The following is a 24176-nucleotide window of genomic DNA, read 5'->3' as shown; positions in this document are numbered from 1 at the left end:
CAACATGACACTAACCAATCAAAATCATTGTTGCATGTGTATCTTGTTCAAACCATTGACCAGGAACCAACCAGATTTGTTCTTTCACATTTACAACCCATCGTACTTCTTGGTGCTACAGGCCAATGGAGGCCCATCTTGACAAGGGTATAATTATTCAAACAAGATTTTTAAGTTTGTGGTTTGGGTAGGGAAAGCCAGTCGTCACAACTGTTTCTACAGATTTCAAGAAAAATTATTTGCAATCATGACTCCTAGACATCTGTAAATAATCTTTTGTAAAAACAGAAAAGCTAATGATGGAGCAAGCATGTATTTTCAATTCAAGTTTTGTACCATACCTGCCAACCAAACATTGGTTGGACCACTGGTCAAAGCCATGACTTAAATTGTACCTTTGTAAAAGAGGGCCCACAATGTTACCTTGAAGAACACCATGCTGCAAAATCTTCAACTAATAACTTGAACAACATAGAGCGTCACACCGCAGTCACACCAACACAGACCGATCAAAGATATTACGTTATTTTGATTGGAATACCATCGGTCAGTTTGGAGTCGGATTCGTTGGTGTGACTGTTGCAATAACGTTTTCACCTGGAAGCATATGCCAGCCAAAGCAACACAGATGCACAAACTTTTTCGTCAGGTCTCAAGAAGTCACTATGTTGCCAAACCAAAAGACACCACCGTGAAGCACACGCGGACTAAAGCTACATGAATGCAAAACCTACAGACTCTGAGACAGTTCAAGCTCGATACAGTTACTAGGGCAAGGGATTGTGGGAAGGGGTAGATGGAAGCCTGGGTAATCTTACTCACGTAGCTGTTTATGATCGCTTGGGGCATTGCCATCCTTGAGATGTTGCCACAGGTGCCTCTTCAGATGCTCCATTCGATTGAAACCCTTGGGACAGATCTCGCAGTTGTATTTCTTCTCCCCGGTGTGTGTCCTCATATGACGGGCCATGTGTCCGCTGAAGAACTGCCCGCAGATCGTGCATTCATGCGCCTTCACCCCAGCATGCGCATCCAGGTGACGCCTCAAGTTGGCCATAGCTGTGAACTCCTTGCCGCAGATGTCACACTTGTACGGCTTGACTTCCGCATGGATCTTGATATGCCTGGTGTAATCCTTGCGGCACTTCAACACCCTGGGGCAGTGCGGACAAGGGATATTCTTACTCGGTGTGGGACCTCCTTCGGAATCTCTTACCTGTGCAGGTCTGGAGGACCTTGATGGCATCGTTGGCAGGCCCATCACGCAGGCACCGCACTTGTAGATCTTCACGCCATCTTTCATTACTGTGGCAGTCCTGGTCATCTCTACTTCCTGGTGGCACACCTCACACTGTACGGTCATGACCTTGTGGGTGTCGAGGTGAGGGATGAGGTTGTTGATGCAGCACAGGACATGGCCGCAGGTTTCACAGGTCACCTGAGCTTGAAGACATATATGATCATCCACCTGACTCTCTTGGACTTGAACCTGGGAAGGTTCCACCTTCACTGGTGATCCGTTCAAAGGTTCAACGTTGGTTACGGTGGCCATGGGCGGAGGAACAGGTAATGGATCTACAGAAGAAATAAACTCAAGAATGTCACTTTTAACTGTTCAGAAAATATGTGAACAGTATGAAGAAACAAAATTAAACACATAAGAAATAAATAACATCAGTGGGAAGGCTTCCATTCAGAAAATGGAAAATGGAAAAAAAAGAGAAACAGAATTATCAAAATCAATTCACGAAAGCAAAAACAGAAGGAAAGACAAAAAAAAACAAGTGGAATGCCTCTGGCCGTCTCACCTGCATCGCGCGATTCAATATAGCAGCAGTGCTGATTTTGAAAACTACTATAACTCGCACAAGATGTTCAGTGATACTTGGTTACTCGTATTTCCACGTTTTATGAATTAGACCAATACACTTATAGAGATATGATGGCAATTCAACAAATACCCCCAACGTGGCCAAAGTTCTTTGACCTTACATGACCTTTGACCTTGATCATGTGACCTGAAACTCGCACAGGATGTTCAGTGATACTTGATTACTCTTATGTCCAAGTTTTATGAACTAGACCAACACACTTTCAAATTTATGGCTGTAATTCAACAAATACCCCAATTTGGCCAAAGTTCATTGACCCTAAATGACCTTTGACCTTGATTATGTGACCTGAAACTTGCACAGGATGTTCAGTAATACTTGATTACTATTATGTCCAAGTTTCATGAATCAGATCCATAAACTTTCAAAGTTATGATGGTAATTCAACAGATACCCCCAATTCGGCCAAAGTTCATTGACCCTAAATGACCTTTGACCTTGGTCATGTGTCGTGAAACTCATGCAGGATGTTCAGTGATACTTGATTAACCTTATGTATAAGTTTCATGAACTAGGTCCATATATTTTCTAATTTATGATGACATTTCAAAAACTTAACCTTAGGTTAAGATTTTGATGTTGATTCCCCCAACATGGTCTAAGTTCATTGACCCTAAATGACCTTTGACCTTGGTCATGTGACATGAAACTCAGGCAGGATGTTCAGTAATACTTGATTAACCTTATGGCCAAGTTTCATGAACTAGGTCCATATACTTTCTAAGTTATGCTGTCATTTCAAAAACTTAACCTCAGGTTAAGATTTGGTGTTGACGCCGCCGTCGCCGTCGGAAAAGCGGCGCCTATAGTCTCACTCTGCTATGCAGGTGAGACAAAAATGTGTTGAACTTTGTAATTCGCTGCTGCAAAAACAGGAAAATCAGAGCGATCTCACAGTAATCACCCTCATCCCCTCCCTCTATTTTACTCTATTCAGTGCAGTTCCATGACATATGCTCCGGCGACAATTGCTCCGCTGCAAATTCCACACATTAATGGAATGGCCAACTTCAACCCTGGATAGACCACCATACCCTATCCTAAACCTAACATAAAACCCTATTGCAAACCTAACCCTATGTCTTATAAGAAGAAATAAAGCCCGCAGAAAACGTGTGACCATTCAGTGCAACCTCGTCCCTCAACCAATTATTCCTACTTGCCTCCATCACTTGCTTCGCCATGTCTTCGCCCCCTTTCCCCCATGGCCCGCCACCTCAAACGCAAGTGTCCTTTTCAAAACATAGTATCCATACCTGCCAACCTTTGATAATAAAAAATCAGTATCAAAGCCACGAGGGCCCCGAACGGGTCGCACGCGAGATGGTTTCCCCCTCCCATGGTAGGGACTCTGCATTTTCTGCATGTAAAATTAGCATTTCTCTACCCCTTTTAAAGCAAATTTACCCTATTTACCATACCACAGGATGACCTACAGGATGACCTACATGTAACGTTAGTCTACTTATATGTAATATAATATCATTTGTCAATTAAACATTAAAACAAAGGTCTTGAAGATATCACGTTTGTGACAAAAAATACACCCAGTTTCATTCAGGTGTGATTTGTTTTCATTGAAATCTATATAGACTTAGGAATAATTTAATTTTTTAATAAATTGTGATGCCCTCTATTGTTGGAAAGTTTCTGGAAAGATTCTCTTTTTAATCAGAAAAAAAATAATTTCAAGAATACAATTGAGTTTTGGGCCAAGGGATATTTTGTATCATTAATTCAGATTCAAGTTGGCCTACTGTATTAAAAACTGAGTGCAAAAAAATCTAACATTTATTTATCATTTATATCAAGTCTATCATATGCATCAAAATAAGCCAAACATTGTCATCTTATTCATGTTTATATTTCACCACACAGGAGTAGTGACTGAGGACAAGGTTATATCATAAACTTTATTAGATAAGTGCTTGTTGGCATAAGAAAGCAGATTTTCAGCCATGACAAAAACGGAGCCGAAGCTTACGGCGGCATACGCCCGACCCGCAACCACCACTGCACTTGCGGTGCGCCGGTGAGACTGGGAGGCTGAGGCGCAGCAACTCGGGCGCCGGGAGTTTAGGCAAGCGAAGCAAGTAGATTTGGCGTTCAGCTCCGATGGCTCAACTTGACTCGAAAGTTGATAATTTCCTTTCTTTCTCACAAATTTGACAATTATTCGAAAAAATAAAGTACAGATCAATTTTAACATTGCGTAGGGATAGATCTAACTTGAGTAACTGCAGCAGAGCCTCCCCATGTGCACGGCGCGGCCGGCCGAGCGGCCGGGTAATTTAAGCAGCCGGTCAGCAGACTCATCAATGATATTACCAACACACTCTAGACACCAAAACACGACTCATTCACTAACTCATTCCACAATACAAAATCATCCGGCGAAAAGGGCAAAACCTCGAATAAAAAGTGAAATTTTCTTACTAAATCACCATATTTCGCGTCAAAAATATCACCATCGTTAATTCTATACATCGTAGTTAGGAAACAAGGGGTCTAAAAAAGTGAATTTTTCACGGTTTTTCCGATGTTCGTGGATTTTGAAAACGTGTCCTCACTGAAAACTGGCACTTTCGCGAGCCGATGTCAGCCGCCATTTTGTTCCGGAAGTCAACGCTAATATCGGCCGCGCGCTGCTCGTAATTTTCACATGCAATTGCAATGGAACTGTGCACTTAGCACTTAGCCGTGCGCTCCAGTTGTTTATGCGTTAGTCGTATGTTACAGCCGCTTATGCGTTAGTCGCATCATACAGCCGTTTCAATAATTTCAACACTATATTGATTGACCCAAAAATCGGAATTTCGGTTTAAAAATTCGGAATTCGGAATGGAGGCTAAAAAATCGGTATAATTCCGCCAAAATCGGAATGGTTGGCAGGTATGAGTATCCCTTAAAATATTTATGTCAAGTTGCATCACATAATGAAGCAGCCTGGCATCAAGAGTCATACAATTTTGGAATTAAACTCTATTCACTAATTTCACAGGTTAATTTCCAATTCGTCTAATGCCAATTCATCCAAATGCCAACTTGTCTATTATCATTTGGTCTACTATCAGTTTGTCAACTATCCACACGGTCTAATTGCCAATTTGTCCACTCACCATTTTGTCTAATAACCAGTTGGTCCAATAGACATTTAATCCATATACCATTTGGTCTAATTGGACTACCGGTAAATGTAAATTGTGCAAAATAAATGAAAATGAAATGGATATTAGACCGACTGGGTGTGAGAAGAAATGGTGATTAGATGAATTGATGATTGGACCAAATGGTTGTTAGATGAAATGTTGATGGACGGAATGGCATTAGACTAAATGAAAGTACACCAAATGGTGAGTGGATGATTTGGCAATAGACGAATTGGCAATTTACCGTTTCACACGTTAATAAACATCCCGTAGAAGAAAGCAGGATGACTTCTGCCTTACACTGACTAAGGAACAGAAATGAGTTGCGAGCAGAGCTGCCAACGTGAACTAGGATATTTCAGAAATTTAATATCTGATATTGGTAAGGAAGTCAGCATTTTCAAAGAAGTAAGTCAAGCCACAGCATTGCCAGTGTCTTTATATATAAATCACACAACATATATTAGAGTTTTGTTAAAGTCCGGCAGATTCATTTTGCGGAGGCAAAATAAGCTTCTAGTCTAACATTTCTCATAGGATTCCCCCTACCGCCCTCACCACATACCTGGCTCAGGGATTCCCTGGAGGAAATTGGCGACACTGGCCCAGTCAAACTCTTCCGCATGTTCTTCTACCACTGCACGTGCACTACCATTATTCACAACCTCGGCGGTCTCTGATGCTGTCACTGCTCTTGGTGCTTCAACACCCTCTGGGGCTTCAACAGCTTCGTCAGCAACAGTAGCTGGGACATCTTGGACCTCACCTACAGATATTATGAAAAAAAGTAGAAATCTCAATAAGTCAATCTTCTCTCTGTTGAAAAATAGCCAAAGGGCAAAGGCAATGCAAATTTTAAGACCAGGCACCCGTTTCAAGGTTACGCAGCCATCTTTTGTGATGAAAAGCAGTTCCGCGATGTTGCGTGGATGACTTGGCAAGAAAATTGAAACAATGTATGTTTTCAATTGTCTCTACAAGCGATAGAACAAGGTTTGACCTAATATGGGTAAACATGTGTTTATTTCCCAAGTCCAAGCAGTATTTTCAGACCAGATTAAGCGAAACATGTAATTCATACCTTGGGAGTAAAAAAAAAATGACACCTCACAAATCCCCATTTTAAGGAAAAAGATCTGTCATGAACGCATCATTACCGTATTTTCCGGTGTATTAACCGCACCTTTTTCTGTCGGGGAAAACCTCGAAAATGGGGGGTGCGGTTTATACACGAACACAGAGAAATCCGACCTCAGAAACTTGATTGACTTGATGAAAATTTAGCATATGTGTGACATGTTTGAAACGTGGACTTGTAAAAAGAATGAAATAAAACTCACTTTACATCATCTCTGTCTTTCTCTTTTCATAATTTAATGATTTTTGTCGTGGTGTTCGCGAGACGGCCAATCCATGTTCGGTAAGCGCTCCTCGGTAGCGCCTGCCAGTGCCTGCTGGCATGGCTGGCCGGCGCTGGGCGCGCCGCAGCCTAGCGACAGGGAAACTGAAGGCGGAGCGTCGCGCAGTACCGTAGACGTAGTTAAGATTTTACCCTCTTCTGTTTGACCGATCTGCTAGTGTAATTGACAGCTAATGTCATACCTCTAATACTGAACAGTAGGGCACTAAATTTTAAAGCTGCCTACTATCGCTTTTCCAAACCAAAAATAAGAAAAATCCCAGAAAGAAACAAATCTTGCTCGAGGCCTTTCTAATGTGCAGCTAACTAAACTTGAAGACTGTACGTGTTGAAGCGCCATCTACCGGTATTGATTGCTTTTGCAGCAATGGAGAACTTTGTATTTGTTACTTTGTAAAATTGTATTTCATCCACATCCACATCACATCATTTTTCTCATTTAAAAAAACAACTTAATATCAATGCAAGATGCAATGCCCGATCGTCCCTTCCCATCCCCCCCCCCCTGGCTGCGGCGACTCACGAGCAACGCGCATGCGCTCCCTCCATGTATGCTCAGAAAAAAAAAGTTAAAAGCCGACGTGACTGCTCGTCTCGCTCGGCCAACAGTCCGTTCTCAAATTATTTGGTCATGTGATGGTGTTGAGTTGCTTAAGTAAACACAATCCCAATTCGTCGTCAACAGGTAATAAGTCTGTTTTATGAGTATTTATGCAAAATTCATACATCAGGACGAATCACTTTGGACGTACCAGAGGCAGAGCTCGGGGCAGCCGGCAGCTGCCCATAGACTCAGCACCACGTACCGGTACGGTACAGGCATTATCGCTGTGTATTGCATGAGCGAGATAATTGCGTCAAAATTGTCGAAGTGAAAACACTTTGCATCGAACAAATAATATCTTTTCGTATATTTTATTGCTTCAGTATCACGGAGAATGCATGAAGATATTCCTTCAAATATATAGAATATTACACAGATTTCACTATTTCTGGTTTCCTCAATTTTTTTAATTTTTTTTTTCCAAGAGTCAAAAATTGGGGGTGCGGTTTATACACGGCCGCGGTTTATATACCGGAAAATACGGTATATATGGCTGTAGTATCTTCTCCCAATTAATTTGATACCATATTCATTTGGTATGTGTTAACGCTTGGATAATCATTAGGTATTCTTTGCAGTGATGTGAATTTTGACTTGCGCCAAAGTAAGGCATGACTGCAATGAATGAATCCAGATGCCATTGACGTCATAATCCTACATGAGTTAGTAAATATGTTTGCAAATCCCTTTTTTAATGAAATTGATTTCAGAATTGATACTAAAAAGTGTTTATCAAACAATTATAATGTAAATTATTGCAAAAGTGTTCTGAAATGCATGTTATTGCAACCGTTGTAGGATCATGGCATCATAGACATATAGATTCATTCTTTGCAGTCATGCCTTACTTTGGCAAAAATCAAAATTTACATCACTGCAAAGAATACCTCCTGATCATCCAAGCATTAACACATACCACATAAATATGGTATCATATTATTTGGGAAAACATACTCTTTCAGGCCATATATAATAATTATGTGTGCATGACATACTTTTCCCTTAAATTGGGGATTTGTGAGGTGTCATTTTTTTTTTTACTCACCAGTATATATATTTCTTGTAAGTCAAATTTCTCCCAGTCAAACAAATGTTTGTGGTCCAAAAGATTTCACTTTGGCAAAGTAACCTGTATCTAATCATACCTGTAGTATCAGCTTCATGAGCTTCTTCTTTCATGGGTATTACTTCATCGGCAACGCCCACAACCTCCTCTTGGACGACTGTCTCCTGGTCCAAGATTTCACGGTGCAGCTCCATATGGAAAGGAATGTAATTTGGGCAACAGCATGGCTCTCCACAGACCCCACAACTAACTATTTCGTGAGTACAAGGGTGTGGTTTGACATCGCCAATAATTTCAGAAGCATGAAGAGCTTTCTCAAGGATATCATCAGGATGATCCTCTCCTCTTGTCTCTGCAGCCTGCTTGGTGTGCTTCACCATGTATAGCGCAATGTAGTTGGCACAGCAGAATGTCTCACCACTAATACCACAGACAACCTTTTCTCCCAAGCACGGGTGATCTTCCAATTGTTCCTTAGGCGATTCAGGGGCTTCCTCTGGTATCCGTTCATCAACCTTTATCTGGACTTCTTCTCTGACATTCTTGAGGATCTGGTCTTTGGCAAAGTCGGTTGGTTTCTCTCCATGAAGATCCATGTGTATGGGTATGTAGTTTGCACAGCAGCAAACCTCTCCGCAGTGGCCACAGGAGACAGGATCGAAGGTGCAGGAGTGCTCCCTGACTGTCTTTCCTCCATTGCCACATTGCATGGGTGCGACTTCTTTCTTGACTAGACGCCCATCGATGTAGTCTTCGGCCTTTTCTCCATGCACTTCCATGTGATAGGGAATGTAGTTGGCACAACAACAGACGTCACCACAAAGACCGCACACAGCAACGTCGTAGGTGCAGGGATGTTCCTTGTAGGGCTGATCATTCACCGGTGGACGCACAGGTTTTACTGTACATCAAGAACAAGGTAAATATAAACAGCAATCAATATCACAAGCTATGTAATGCCAAATACAGTCAAACAAACAAAAACGACTCCAGTTTGTTCAAAGCTGTCGTCTATGATTTTCAATGGCCCTTTGTTGGTCATTTTTTAATTGTTTTCCTTGGTGTAGATAAAGACTGACAAAGAACTTTTTGATGATAACTTGCTTGTGATTAAATGTATGAAATGGGGATTGGAATGGTGATACTGTATATAATCCATAAAGCAACTAGCGCTTCCTATATTGTATATTATATTCTGATGCGTGTGCATCCAAAAACTGAGATACATGTAATCGGGCTGCAGGATATGACAAACTTCTGACAAACAAATAAAAAAATCAAAATATTGTGACATTTGTCAACGAACGAAAGATACAAAGTCACTGATATCTTGCCTCTTAGAATTTAGAACTCCATGTGTTTCTGACAGGAAATCTACCTTGACAGCCTATATTAAATGACCCATATATTATCAACTACTTAGTATATCCCAATCCAACTAACCAAGGTCCCATGGAAATTAATCTCAAACTTAATTTGGTGCCAACAGTGTCCCTTCATGAAACCACCTCCATTGCCTAATAACACACAGATTTAGGATTGATCGTAGGACACTTTTTCACAAAAGAAAAACACAGTGTACCATCAGCATGAAAATCAATCGTAAAATTAAGCACTGTATTTTGCATTACACGACCCTGGTCACACAAGAACGTTGGTGTAGCTTCATCTTACCTGGACTTGCTTCAGTAGATGTAGCATCTCCCTCTGATCCAAGAGAACCATCCATGTGAGACTTCACATGTCGCTTCAAGTGCTCCTTTCGCATGAACTTCTTTGCGCAGATATGGCACTGGTACTCCTCTTTCGTGCCAAGGTGTGTCTTCAGGTGCCTCTTGAGATGTTCTGAGCGGTTGAATCCCTTACCACACATGTTGCAGACATAGCTCTTCTCTGTAGAGTGGCTCCGCATGTGCCTGGCAAGGTGTCCTGAGATACCCTTATTGCAGATATGGCACCAGTTGGGCTTCTCGCCAGTGTGCCTCTGGATGTGACGCTTGAAGTTGCGGCTGTGCGAGAACGCCATTCCACAGAAGGAGCAGTGGTAGCGCTTCTCGCCTGAATGGATGCGAAGATGCTCCCGGAAGGACCGGCGATCCACAAAGCTCTTTGGACATTGTGGACACTCCAACCGCTGCGGCGTCGATTCACTGACTGGCGAATCAGGAGGCAAGACCTTGTTGCGGAGAATCTGATGGAGGCGCATCTGTTTCCTTGAGCGGGAAGTGCAAATGCTGCAGATGCGTCCACCTTGAACTCGAGTGGCTGGAAGGTCACCCAATTCCTTCCCACACTTGCCGCATGTGTCAGATTCCTCATTGTGAATCTCCATGTGGAACGTTATGTAGTTTGCACAGCAGCAGCTGTGTCCGCATATCCCACAATTCACCTGGTCGTCAAGACATTCATGCTCCTTCACAACCTCAGGCTCCGGCTGACCAAGATTCAGGATATTGTCAATTGACATTGGCATTGGATCTGGAAGAATACAAAAAATAATACACATCGTCGAGGGCATTAGTAAGGATCACACATACAAGGCACATTTGGAACACTGTCAACATGCCCGAAGCATAGCCAAGTTCTTTTGTATTATTTCAAAAACAAGTGTATGCCCAAGCAAAAACGTTAAGAAAAACATGTTTTATAAGATAGTAATGTGCGATTGTATTATTTGATCCTCATCTCCAGGGAACTAGTTGCAATTAACAGTCATTAGCAAATTTACTTATAAGCATTACTGATTTGTCATTTCGAGAGATTTTTCAACAATCATTTGATGAGGATTCCTATCACTATTTTATAATAATGCAAAAAGTAAAGAAGAATCAAGGCTATTTACCATCGTTACCAAAATGGTCCAAGTCTCCTTCATTGAAATCATCACTATCAGGAGATTCGGGGGCTTCATCTGAAATAGATATAATTTTGATTAAAGGTATGACTGCAGTATGTATAACCACTTGGTCTAGAAACACACTGGCCCGTATTCTGAAGTCAGGTTTAATTTAAACTCTGGTTTCACTGGCCTGTATTCTGAAGTCAGGTTTAACTTAGACCATGGTCTAAGTCTGTGCTAAAATTATGGGGAGCCTAAAATTCTAATATTGTTTATATTGTATATTTCTTATGTTTACTAATTTGTTTCCTTTTGCTTAAATAATGAAGAAAAATACATCAAAATACTTTAATGATCATTCCCAGGCAATTTGGGTGTCATATGAGTTAATAAATTGGATGTGTACTGTTAGGGATTTGTGTCCCAATTGGCTCTCCATATTCAAACCAGCACTTTAAACCAGGGTAATTTAAACCCGAGTTCAGAATACGAGCCACTGTGTTTAAACTATGAAAAGCCAGCTGTGACACAAATCTGTAAGCAGTAGAGGTCAAATGTATCAGCTCATTTGACTCTCAAATCATTCTGAACTATACTGGGAAGGATAAAGAAGACAGTTGTCTTCACCAGTAAAAGTATTAGAAGAGCAAAGTAAACATGAGTAGCATACAAGGTAAACATGATTCTGACATGTTTGGTTTCCCATAATTTCAGCACAGATTTAGACCATGGTCCTGACTTCAGAATACGGGTCACTTTGTCTAATATCCAGTTAGGCAATATTCATAATGACATCATCATCAATTCAAAGTTTTAATTCCGGTTTGTCCCGGTGAACTGGGGTGGCCAGATTCACCTCACACTCACAGCAACTGCCCATGTCCACTCCCTCCTCCTTGCCTGATTCAGTGCGTCCTCCATCCGCAACCCAAGCGCACAATGCTTGTGTGCTGTAATGTGACTGTGATGCTTCATAAATGTAAACCATATGGCAAAAGCGGAGGAAGAGCTCAACGAAAATGGTCTAGATTTCGCCAATAAATATGCAGCAAATTTCTCTCCCACCTCCTGGACCCAGGTAAAGAGCATAATTTTTATGCAAGCCGGCCAAATCGGGTCGGCCAGTGCAGCATACCGCATGCATGCACAAGAGCGCAAAACAGATGTCAACTTTTTCCCAAAAGGCAATGCAAATATTGGCCTGTCCGCTGCAAACAATAGGTGGCCCACTGTATTGTGAATCCATCAAATTGATTTTGATCAAACTTACTATTGATTGCTTCTCGGGTAAAACTGATTTTAGCTGTTATTGTATGAACAACCAAGACCATGTAACATAAAGCTTTGCAATCGATCATGGGCCGATTATGACGATGGATCACACACAACAGTCAATGCATTCAATTGTCAAGATAGGCCCCACAATCTACCGCTAAGCTCTATGGTATGGGGCACTGGACATATGCTCCAACGACAATTGCTCAAGGCTTTATTTCGTCTAAAATGTAGGGTTAGAGTTAGGGATGCAATACAGTAGTGTTTTTTGTTAGGTTTCGGATTAGGTTTAGGGTATGGCGATATGCTAAATTCAGGGTTGAATTTATATAGTCAGTTTGTTTGTGAAATTTCGGGCAATTGTCCCCGGAGCAAATATCATAGAACCCCTGTAGTTTCTATTTTACCTTTCATGTAGACAATTCCGGCATGAGTATTTGCAATAGGCACCCTCTGCTGTGGACTGCTCTGCTGCTTCTGGAGCTGCGGAGACGCACCTGGGTTACTGTCTCTAGCCCTTTTGATTTCGTCATCTGAATGGATCTTCATGTGGCGCTGGAGGTGGAGCCCTTTACACACCTTGCCACATACGGGACACGACTGGAGTTGCGGCGAAACGCCTACGTTTGCGTTCACGTAGGAATTGACCTTCATTTCATCTGAGAAAGACAAGAAAACAATGATATCAATAATACTATATTCTGAATACCATTGAATAACATCTGCAATAACAGTTTACAGCACCTGAAATCATTCATTTTGATTGGCTGATTCTATGATGTAAACAGAGAAAAATCACCAGTGATAAATCTCAATATAGGTATCAGAATGTGATATGAGGATTTATATCCAGGACTTCCTTTTAACAATTCTTGTTTGAATATCGGCTCCCTCCATTGCCAAAATTGGTGCAGGAAATAATTTTGCTTCCAAATTTGAATAGCATTTTTGGTCATAAGAGAAAAGCCCTCAACTAAGTAATGTACAGTCCTATGTAAAAATATGCTATACAAAAGACTTAATGCGTACCAGTCTTTAAAAAATGTGGAGCATATTGCGATGCGATACCAGGAAAATTATTCCGTGGTGTATTACTTAGTCAAACTTACCGAGCTGCGGATGATCCTTTGGGATGGTACCTTCCCGAAGGTGATTCAACAGATGACGCTTCAAAGGAACCCTCTTTGGAAACCCTCTCCCACAAGCGCAGCACACAAATGGCATGTGCCTGGACAGTGGTCTCGGTATCGCATACATGTTCTCCTGGACCGGAACGGCTGGCTGGACCAAGATCGGCTCTGGGAGGCTCTCCGAAAGCGGAGGGCTACCGACTTTCCGCTTGATCGCCACGATATGCATTGGAAGCCTGCCACCTGTTGCCTTTTCCAGGGTCTCCGAAGGCTGCCGGTCGATAATCCCTTCAATTACACTATGCAGTGGAGGCCTGCCGATTCTCCCCTTCACTGTGGTCTCCACTGGCGGCCTATCAACCCTCTCCTCAGTCACCCTATGCAGCGGAGGTCTGCCAATTCTACCCTTCATCCCTGAATAGAGAGGAGGCCTTCCAATTCTTCCCCTCACTGTGGTATCCGACGGTGGTCTCCCAATCCTCCCCTTCACTGTGGAATGCATTGGTGGCCGCCCAATTCTACCCCTCATCCCTGTATTCAGTGGTGGCCTGCCGGTTCTCCCCCGGTTTGGTGCACCGACTCCACCGAGCGAGCCGGATTGGTTCTCCTGCTGCTGTCTTTCGACTCTTGCGTGGATCAGTCGATGCCGATTCAGATGGTATCTCTTAGAGAAGAACTTGCCGCAGGTATTGCATTTGTACGGTCGGTACCCACCGGCGTGGACACGGGCGTGCTCTTTGAGGTGTTTCAGGAACTTGTACGACTTGTCACACTGAAGACATTGGTATCTCTTTCCCGAGCCGTCGTTATCAAGCTCGTCGTATTCATGAAGATCGTCCTGGAGATTGTCTTGCACGTCTGTTTCATCTGCTTCCTCCTTCTGGGGTTCTGCTCCTGCACCGCTTTCTGCCTGCTCCGGTTTACACACATTGCAGATCTGGGGATAATGAACAGAGTAGAGCCATGAATGAAATTTGACCATCAAGACAATGATGGATATTCATAAAACCATTGACTGCATTTTGGAAGGAGTCACTGAACAGGCTCAAATGTTGCGCAAACACCTGTTAACGATCTATTTAAGAGCTTGGATAGAGTGAAACTGACATGTATCCTGTGACAGAAAGAGTTTGGAATCAATTGCTACATAGCTTTAGCCAATCAAAATGCACAACATAAACATCATCAACCAATGAATGTTGTTGTTTGAATTTAGCAATCGATTCTAAAAGTTTGTGTAATGGGACCAGGGTCCCGTAACACAAAGGTTAGCAATTGATCGTACGCTTGATTTTCACGATTGATTGTACATTGTAGTCAATGGAAGCAATCGTAGAAAAATGTTCTACGATCATTGCTAAGTTTTGTGTTACAGGCCCCTGTACAGAAATTTATCCACATTGTGCTGCACTTTAACCAGGTAAGGCGAATGGGTACCTATCAGGATTAGTTCCCTGAGAGCACTAAGCACTAGAAGGCTGGTGTAATCATAATGGTTTGCCTTGGAATAGATTGTATCCAGATAGATTATGCTACACCAATGATTCCATGATGTTTTCTCCAGTGGCAATTACTAGGCTATAAATTCTATATGCTAATCAAATAACTGACTTAAAACACTAAACCCTACCTTAAACCTTACCCAAAACCTAACATAAAACCCTGTTGCAACCCTAAACCTATATCTTAGACAAAATTAGGTCAATAGCAATTATCACAGGAGCAAATGTTGTGTCACCATACAAGTGCCCAAAAGATGTTTATAATTATCATCACCTGAGATGTTCTGTTTACGCCTGCTGGGGCAAAGTCCATTCCACATGACCGGCATTGGATCATAGTCTCTTCATGATTCACCATGTGAAGTGGGATGTAATTAGTACAGCAACAGGCATGGCCACAGATCCCACAGGTCACCCGATCATCAAGGCAAGCATGTTCCTCTGGGACTGCACTCTGCAATGACAGACAAGGATAAGATTAATTTCTCCATGTGGGATTTAATTAGTACAGCAACAGGCATGGCCACAGATCCGTAAAGGTCACCAAAATCTTCAAAGCAAGCATGTTCCTCTGGGACTGCACTCTGCAATGACAGACAAGGATAAGATTAATTTCTCCATGTGGGATTTAATTAGTACAGCAACAGGCATGGCCACAGATCCCACAGGTCACCCGATCATCAAAGCAAGCATGTTCCTCTGGGACTGCACTCTGCAATGACAGACAAGGATAAGATTAATTTCTCCATGTGGGATTTAATTAGTACAGCAACAGGCATGGCCACAGATCCGTAAAGGTCACCAAAATCTTCAAAGCAAGCATGTTCCTCTGGGACTGCACTCTGCAATGACAGACAAGGATAAGATTAATTTCTCCATGTGGGATTTAATTAGTACAGCAACAGGCATGGCCACAGATCCCACAGGTCACCCGATCATCAAGGCAAGCATGTTCCTCTGGGACTGCACTCTGCAATGACAGACAAGGATAAGATTATTTTCTCCATGTGGGATTTAATTAGTACAGCAACAGGCATGGCCACAGATCCCACAGGTCACCCGATCATCAAGGCAAGCATGTTCCTCTGGGACTGCACTCTGCAATGACAGACAAGGATAACATTATTTCCTGCATGTGGAGTTTTAATTAGTACAGCAACAGGCATGGCCACAGATCCCACAGGTCACCCGATCATCAAGGCAAGCATGTTCCTCTGGGACTGCACTCTGCAATGACAGACAAGGATAAGATTATTTTCTCCATGTGGGATTTAATTAGTACAGCAACAGGCATGGCCACAGATCCCACAGGTCACCCAATCATCAAGGCAAGCATGTTCCTCTGGGACTGCACTCTGCAATGACAGACAAGGATAAGATTATTTCCTGCATGTGGAGTTTTAATTAGTACAGCAACAGGCATGGCCACAGATCCGTAAAGGTCACCAAAATCTTCAAGGCAAGCATGTTCTTCTGAGACTGCACTCTGTAAAGTCAGATAAGATTATTTTCTCCATGTAAAGTGAGATGTATGGCAACAGATCCCAAAGGACACACGTTCTTAAAGGCAAGCATGTTCTTCTGGGACTGAACTCTGTAATGGCAAATGATAAGAATAATTCATTGTGAAGTTTAGCCTGTAATCTGGGCAGAGGTGTGATAACTTTGCTGTTATGCTAAACAGGAGTTATATGTCTTGTACAATGAGACTTCAATCAGTCGTTTACTTGTTGTTTTCTTTAAACTGATTGTTCTGTTGCAGATTATTCGTACAAACTACCAATGGATATCTATTGATAGGAAAACAATGACTCAAGTAAAGAGGAAGGGGGAAATGCGAGGAGTGCTCTAGACAAATATTTTACACTTTCGCCGCATCAGACCCATCGCTTATAATAGATAGCTGATACCTCAGTCACATTTCCCCAACGGCGGCCGTACGGCAAGTCGAAAACAGCCATTTTATTCATTTTCATTCAAACCGCCTATATGTGGCTGGTATAAAAAAATGTTATAACGGCTGTTTCAACTTGCCATACAGCCACCGTAGACGAAATGTGACTGAGGTATTAACACTACAGCAAAGATACAGTGGCAGCCTCTGTCTACATATGTGAAGTGAGATGTAGTAAGAAGAGTCATCATTTTCAATGCCATCAATTATCGTGATCATCATTACTACCATCACCATCATCATCACCACTATCACCCTCATCATCACCATCATCTTCTTCATCATCATCATCATCATCATTATAATCCTCATCTTCATTATCATTATCACCATCATCATCTTCATCATCATCATCATCATCATCATAGCCATCACCACCATCTTCATCATCATCACCATCATCATCATCCTCATAATCATCATCATCAACACCGTTAGAAGAAAAATTACTCTTACCTGTGATAGCATATTATCTGGGGTGTTTGCTGCAGGGGAAGGTTCCTCCTTTATCGGAGGTTCTTCATCGTCCGGAACAGCCTCGTCTTCATCAGCAGGAGCAGAAGGCATCCCGTTGGTCAATGCAGTAGCGTTGGCAACTGAAAATACAGAGAGAAAGTAAAAAGTGAATTGCACATATCAGAATAAAATATAATTCAGACTTAACCCTTGAGCATATGTGCCTTTAATGCCATGTCACTCCTAACCAAAGCTTAATATAGGCTTTACCCCAGACAATATCCATCAGTTACAAATCATTTTATATGAAGTAACTATTTTTTTTTTTAGTTGGACATAAGGGTACCATGGTATGTTAACTCTTGCTTTTCATCTTAACAATATGTGACCAAACAAGAAAATCCATTGATGTTATAAATAGGGCTGCAAAATATGACAACACTTAATTATTTAAAATTGAAACTTCCCTGAATAGATCTGCTATGGTTCATGGTACTCAAGTTATTGCAATAAAAAGGAAATCTGCCAGTAAATAATTTCAATAAAACCCAGGATCTATCCCCATTCCCGTTGACTACAGCAATACTCCAAACAAACATAACACCACAAATATAAAACCACCCAAAGTGTATGATCTTACATGTGGCAGCGATGATTGCTGCCAGGTCTTCCTTGCTGTGGCCCTGAAGGTGTTCCTGCAGCGCTTCCTTGGCGCTGAACACCTCGGTGCATACACCACACCTGAGGACATTCTGACTGTTGTGTTGTTGCTTCATGTGTCTGGCAAGGTGTCCGGGGCTGGTGTAAGTCTTGTCACAGATCAAGCAGGTTCGCTGATGGCTGAAGTTCTTCTGAACGATATCATCTGGAAACACAAGAACAACAAAACAATCATATAAGTTCATCTGTATTGGTGGTAAATAACAAAATGTTAAAATTTTGATCTAAAAACACACAAAAATCATGAGTTACTGTATCTCAGAATTTTCAGCTTCTGACAGGAGCCTCCCTCAGCGATGTGACCGGATTTGACCTTGGTAACATAATGATCAATGATCGAGTCATAGACATTCGGAAGCTTGTATCACCCTCCGTCAAATCAGGTCATATCGCTGAGAAAGGCTGCACTCAGCAGGAGAAAATTTTGAGGTAACTCCGTGAGATTTTGTGTGTGTTGAGATTTAAAGTTTAACAATTTCTTATTCACATTTAAACAAATTGAGACTGAGTTGAAAATTACATTTTGTGCAATTTTTGGTCCGACATGCACTTACATAATGTTGCGTAATTTTGGAACCACGTACCCGGGTGACGTAAAATTGGTCTCAAAAGTTGCGCAAGACTTGAAAGTAAAAAGTCACTGAGCGGCGTGGTCAAAAAATTTTGCACGGCGAAGATATTGCGCGAATCGTTGAGGGGGGGCCTCCAAGCCCCCCCCCCCCCCGGCCTAGATAGGGTTGAGTATGACTTAGAGTCGCACTTAAATGCCTAGTTGCATGCATTATAAAAGGCATTGGTAAGATCATGCGAAGAGGACGCGCACTAATGCGTATTAATCAATAAGATTGCGTGTCACATATAAATGCGCATCGGCACTCAAGTGCGACTCTAAATCATATCTAACTCTTTGTGAAACAGCCCCTGATATGTATGTAAGCAGGCACAGTCTCTAACAATGAGCCCTAGCTCTAATACCTAGCTGTGTTTTAGAACAGGTGACACTCCCGTCTCTCATATGCTCCGTCAGATGCTTCTTCAGAAGCTCACTCTTGTAAAAACCTTTCCGGCAGATCTTGCACTTGAATGGCTTCTCCCCCGTATGGGTTCTCATATGACGGGCAAGATGGCCCTTGAAGTTCAGTCCACAAACCTCGCAATGGTGTGGTTTAACGTCGGTGTGCGTCAACAGGTGGCGCTTCAGACTACAGGTCTGCGTGAAGGACTTCCCGCAGGTATCGCAAGAAAACGGCTTCAATCCCCTATGGATGTTCGCGTGTCTTTTAAGATCGGTCTGCGAGATGAAATCCTTACCGCAGTCCGGGCACGGGTGCTTCAGCTTCGGTTCCACCCGCTTTAGTTCCTCAGAGGGCGCCTTGCCGTTGAGGAGTTGGTGGAGGCGCAGCTTCTTCTGGGCTCTTGATTTGCAGATATCGCAGATGTAGGATTCGGTCAAATACGAAGGCGTGTCGTCCTCATGGACCACTGCCTCCTTTCCACAGCCACCACACTTAACCTTTATTGAGGACAGTAGAGGGAAATTGTCTTTCGAAATCTCCTCTTTATTTGGGCTAGGATTCTGTTGAACAGTGGGCTCAGCTTCTGGGGAGGTGGAGAAAAATTATATGAATGGTGACAAGATATTAAATGGCACGCAATCGTTTTATTATCAGTACTTTGAAGACTTTTTTACAATCTAAGAAAACAATACACATTTTTTTTAAAGATGGAAAGCACTTTATCTCTTCACATTACTATAGTTTGTTTTATGTTGTTTATATGTTGTACTCTCATATCCCCGAGAGGGGGTCGAGAGTGAATAAAATCTAAAAATCTTATTTTAAGGATGGAAGACCTTGGTGAAGGTTTGAGGAAAATCCATCAGATTAAGAAAGTTATTCAAATTTTATTTTTATTTTCATTTGTGACGTCATATACCAGCAGCTGCCACATATGTTACGCAATATAAAATGTGTGAATTTCCCAACTTTTAATGGTTCACGATGACATTTTGTTTTTATTTCAGGAGCTGATGTGAAATGATTTGTCTGTTGATGTACTTGGTAAGTCAATAAGAACCATTCTCAATTATTTGAGAAAATGACATTTCATTAATTTTGCTTTTCCTTCACAATACAAGGAAAGCTACTGGCATATGACATCACAAAAAAAAATTGAATTACTTTTTTTTTAACTTTAATGGATTTTCCTCAAACCTTCACCCATTTCATTTTTAATGTTATTTTTACAATAAACTTCCCCTGTAAAATGGCTTATTATCAAGGCACACTAACCTTTGGTTTGAATTTCCGGTTGGGTTAAAAAAATAGTTTCATCACTTGGCTTTGATTCTAGCTTTTCAGCTGTAATCAATGTTGTCATCGCTCGTAGGTCATTGACCCTTCATCATCTGAATAGAATGAAAAGGAATAGAGGATAGGTCAACAATGAAAAGTCAAAATAAATAAGTTTTACTGTATCTGAAATTACTGGTTTTACCAGTATCTGGAATTTGCCCAGCATCATCCATTGGTGGGTTTATTTCCAATTCATCCAATTGCAAACTTGTCTAAGTATCGGTCTACCACCAGTTTGTCCACTCAACACATGGTCTACTTTCATTTAGTCTGCCATTCCGTCTTATAACCAGCAGCCTGTTGCATAAAACTTTTTACCCGAGAAAACTCCGGTAGAAACTGAAAACTAAGGTTAGTCTGATTTCTGCCATTGACTTTAACACATGGCAAAAACTCAAGTAAAAAATACCTGAGTTTTCTCAGGTAAAAAGTTTTATGCAATAGGCTCCAGTTGGTCCAATAACCATTAAATCCATATACCATTTGGTCTAATTGGACTAAGTGTACAATTGTGAAAAATGAATGAAAATGAACCGGTTACAAGACGAAATGGTGATAGACAAAATGGTGATTAGACGAAGTGACCATTGTACTAAATGGTTAATGGACCAAATTGCTGTTAAACCAAATGTTGATGGATGGAATGGCATTAAGACTAAGTGAAATTAGACCATTTGGTGAGTCGACGAGTTGGCAGGAGACGAATTGGCAACTTACTCATTCATGTTCTTTCGATTTCTGTATACAGGCCTAAGTATCAGTGGCGTACCTAGGATTTTCCACAGGGGGGGCAAAACCGTCTGCCAAAAAATTTGACAAGCAAAAAAAAAAAAAGGTCTTCAATCACAGATGAAGGATTTCGTACCAGAATAAATTTGACAAGCAGCAAAAAAAAAAAAAAAAAGGTCTTCAATCTCAAATGAAGGATTTCATACCAAAAAAAAATTGACAAAAAAAAAAAAAAGAGCTTCAAGCTCGTCAGGGGGGGCAGGGATACGTCCTTTGCATGGGTTGTGGCTTGTCAGGGGGGGCAGACTGCCCCCTCTGCCCCCCCCCCCCGTAGGTACGCTAGTGCTAAATATTAAAAAAAAGGCAATTAAAACCTATTAATTTTCTACATTATTTATTTTTTTACATGTATGTGACATCCCCTTTATATTGTAAGCTCTTGGATAAAAGAACATATTACGATAATTGTTAGTAATAAATCATAATGGCAAAAAGGGAAAAAGTAAACAAAAAAGAGAGGAATTTTTCAATAAAAGTTAAAGGTCAAGACCGTCAAGTCCACCCCAGAAAAATGATGATTTGAATGCATAGAGAAAAATCAAACTAGCAAAACGCTAAAAATTTCATCAAAATCAGATGTAAATTAAGAAAGTTATGACATTTTAAACTAGTTTCGCTTATTTTTCACAAAACAGTTATATGCACATCTCATTGACAAGAGACGGTCGATGATGTCCATCACTCACTATTCCTTTTTTTTTTATTGTTTGAATTATACAATATTACATTTTTTACAGATTTGACAATAAGGACCAACTTGACTGAAGTTACTGAACCATATTATAGTATTAAAACAATGCTAATTCCACGTGTTCAGGGAGGAAATCTTTGTTTCACTTGACAATGAGGAGAAAATTAGAATATTTCATACCGGTACATATTTCATATAATGAAATACAAAAGAAAAAGTGAGTGGATGACGTCATCAGTCTTCTCATTTGCATACCGACCAGGATGTGCATATAAAAATTAAGCGAAACTTTAAAATGCAATAACTTTCTTATTTTACAATGTACATCCGATTTTGATGAAATTTTCAGTGTTACATGTATGCTTGTTGGATTTTTCTCTTTTTATTCAAATCAACTAATGGTTGAGTTGGACTTGTCCTTTAACCTTAACCCTTATACTCCGGGAGGGGGGGGCATTATATGCCTATTATATCTTTTTTCTTTCAGGATTTGATAAGGGCGTTATGAAAGACATTTAGTGAAAAATACAAAAATCTTTGATTTTTGCATAAATTTAGCATAAATTAATAACAATAGATTTGTGTAAATTAAGCTATAAAACTTTGTAGATTACATAATTCTTGACCCTTGCAAATTTGGAGGCAATCAGGCGACCCATGGCCGAGATCTCGGGGGGGGGGGGGTGGGGGATTGCATAATGAAAAAGGGATAGAGCCTTTTTGATCTGGCTGCACAGTGCCTGCCGGGCCCACAATCAATTGGGCAAAACAAATTTTCGGAGTATTCCAATTCTGATGTCTACATGTATTTTGAACAATAAAATATGGATGAGATTTTAAAAAAATATAAACAGTACCCACTGGCGATCAGGTGGGGGGGGGGGGGTGTCCGTCCCATGGACCCCCCCTTCGAGAGCCATAAAATATATTTTTTTTAATGGAAATTTGCCATTTAGAATTGAGGACTTTTATTGGGGGGTTATTTTTACGCTTTTTAAATTGGAACAAATTAAGTCACTTCCATTTTGTAGTACTTATCATAATTCATATATAGTCTACTTTTTTTTTTGCTTGTCAAATTATTCCTGCAAAGATCCACCCCTGCTAACCCCACAAAGCCAAAGCAAAGGGTAATAAATTAGGCATGTCATCCCCCCCCCCCTGATCAAGTTACCCTGCCCATGCTGGCCCCAATGTCAAACAAGCTAAAATTACACAAGTCAAAACAAGTCCCACAAAACCCAGGAATCAATTTCAATTTTCTGATGGTGAACTCCCTCGTTTCACTGATTGAAATGACAAGAAGGGGGGGGGGGGTCCTCTACAATATCAGCACTGCAGCAGCTAAATTGATTCATGCCTTGCCATGGTTGGCCCCAAATTAAAAAGCGAAAGATGGCCCCATGCAGGGTTACTAAAAGTTAGTCTTTGGAAAACAGAATTCAGTCAGACCTTGTTCTAGAAAATCAACCAAATATGTCAATTCTGGAAGTTATTTTATACACATACCACTCCATGTGCAAAATGTCACATCAAAATACTTGTGGTAATGTATAAAACAACATATTTTAATCGGGTCAACCAGGAAAAAAACCCACACACACACGCAATGTCAAAACACTAGCACACGACGCTGTATTATTACATAGCATTGGGATATATTCGATAACACACGCACACACACGACACACACAAGCCCCTTGCCTTTATACCATTGCCGAGTGCCCTAAATTTTATGTATGAATTGAATGCATGCAATTGCAATACACGCGGTGCCCTATGCACGTTCGTGTACGTGTACGAAGGTCTAAGATACAGCATGCATGCAATATGTTATCAATATAAACGTGCGGGGGCCGCGGGGCGTCATAAAGCCTCGCAAAAAAAGTATAACACAAAATTACACACTTATCACGGCTAAAAACAACACCATCAATTCAACTAAGCAATCACTAAAACATTCTTGAAACGATGTACCGAAAAATAATTGAAAATACTCACCCAAATCGTGGAAATTTTGATGAAAGTGCCCTAAAAAAAATTGCGTGATACGCACCGGAAGGAGACGAATGCGAGAAAATGGTCTTGCTTTTTCAGACCCCAAAAAGGTCTTTGTTTAATCTTTGGACGCCCTCCCCATGGATCGTTCCATTCGCATTGCGGGTATTACAAAAAAATACATGTATAATCCTCCCCCAATCTCTCTTTGATTCCCTTGCCCCTTGTTCTTTTCTCTCTTTCTCAATTTTTCGTCATTATTCAATCCCGTTTATAAAAAGCCATGCATATTATATAGAAGGATATGGATATTTCTTCATTATATTTTCCCCTTCTA

The 24176-nt window shown here is 41.1% G+C and overlaps 1 protein-coding gene across 1 annotated transcript in view; it reads right to left on the bottom strand.

Annotated features, from left to right (window-relative positions):
- LOC129263179 (uncharacterized) overlaps positions 1 to 23926 on the bottom strand; it is a 28550-nt gene extending 4624 nt beyond the window's left edge. The window contains exons 1-15 of the mRNA XM_064100463.1: positions 23843 to 23926; positions 20299 to 20414; positions 18983 to 19606; positions 17928 to 18152; positions 17288 to 17427; positions 16152 to 16232; positions 15645 to 15719; positions 15152 to 15349; positions 13355 to 14312; positions 12653 to 12904; positions 10974 to 11042; positions 9806 to 10609; positions 8211 to 9032; positions 5607 to 5807; positions 823 to 1575 (exon numbers count right to left, since the gene is read on the bottom strand). Coding sequence (XP_063956533.1) covers positions 823 to 1575; positions 5607 to 5807; positions 8211 to 9032; positions 9806 to 10609; positions 10974 to 11042; positions 12653 to 12904; positions 13355 to 14312; positions 15152 to 15349; positions 15645 to 15719; positions 16152 to 16232; positions 17288 to 17427; positions 17928 to 18152; positions 18983 to 19606; positions 20299 to 20386 — 5290 coding nt within the window. The 5' untranslated portion in view covers positions 20387 to 20414; positions 23843 to 23926. The remainder of the gene's footprint in view (positions 1 to 822; positions 1576 to 5606; positions 5808 to 8210; positions 9033 to 9805; positions 10610 to 10973; positions 11043 to 12652; positions 12905 to 13354; positions 14313 to 15151; positions 15350 to 15644; positions 15720 to 16151; positions 16233 to 17287; positions 17428 to 17927; positions 18153 to 18982; positions 19607 to 20298; positions 20415 to 23842) is intronic.
- Positions 23927 to 24176: the final 250 nt, after the last annotated feature.

The sequence above is a fragment of the Lytechinus pictus genome, chromosome 6, assembly GCF_037042905.1.
Source record: "Lytechinus pictus isolate F3 Inbred chromosome 6, Lp3.0, whole genome shotgun sequence".
Taxonomy (NCBI): Eukaryota; Metazoa; Echinodermata; class Echinoidea; order Temnopleuroida; family Toxopneustidae; genus Lytechinus; species Lytechinus pictus.
Note: the sequence above shows the minus strand (reverse complement) of the source record. Positions and strands in the feature narration are given on the sequence as shown.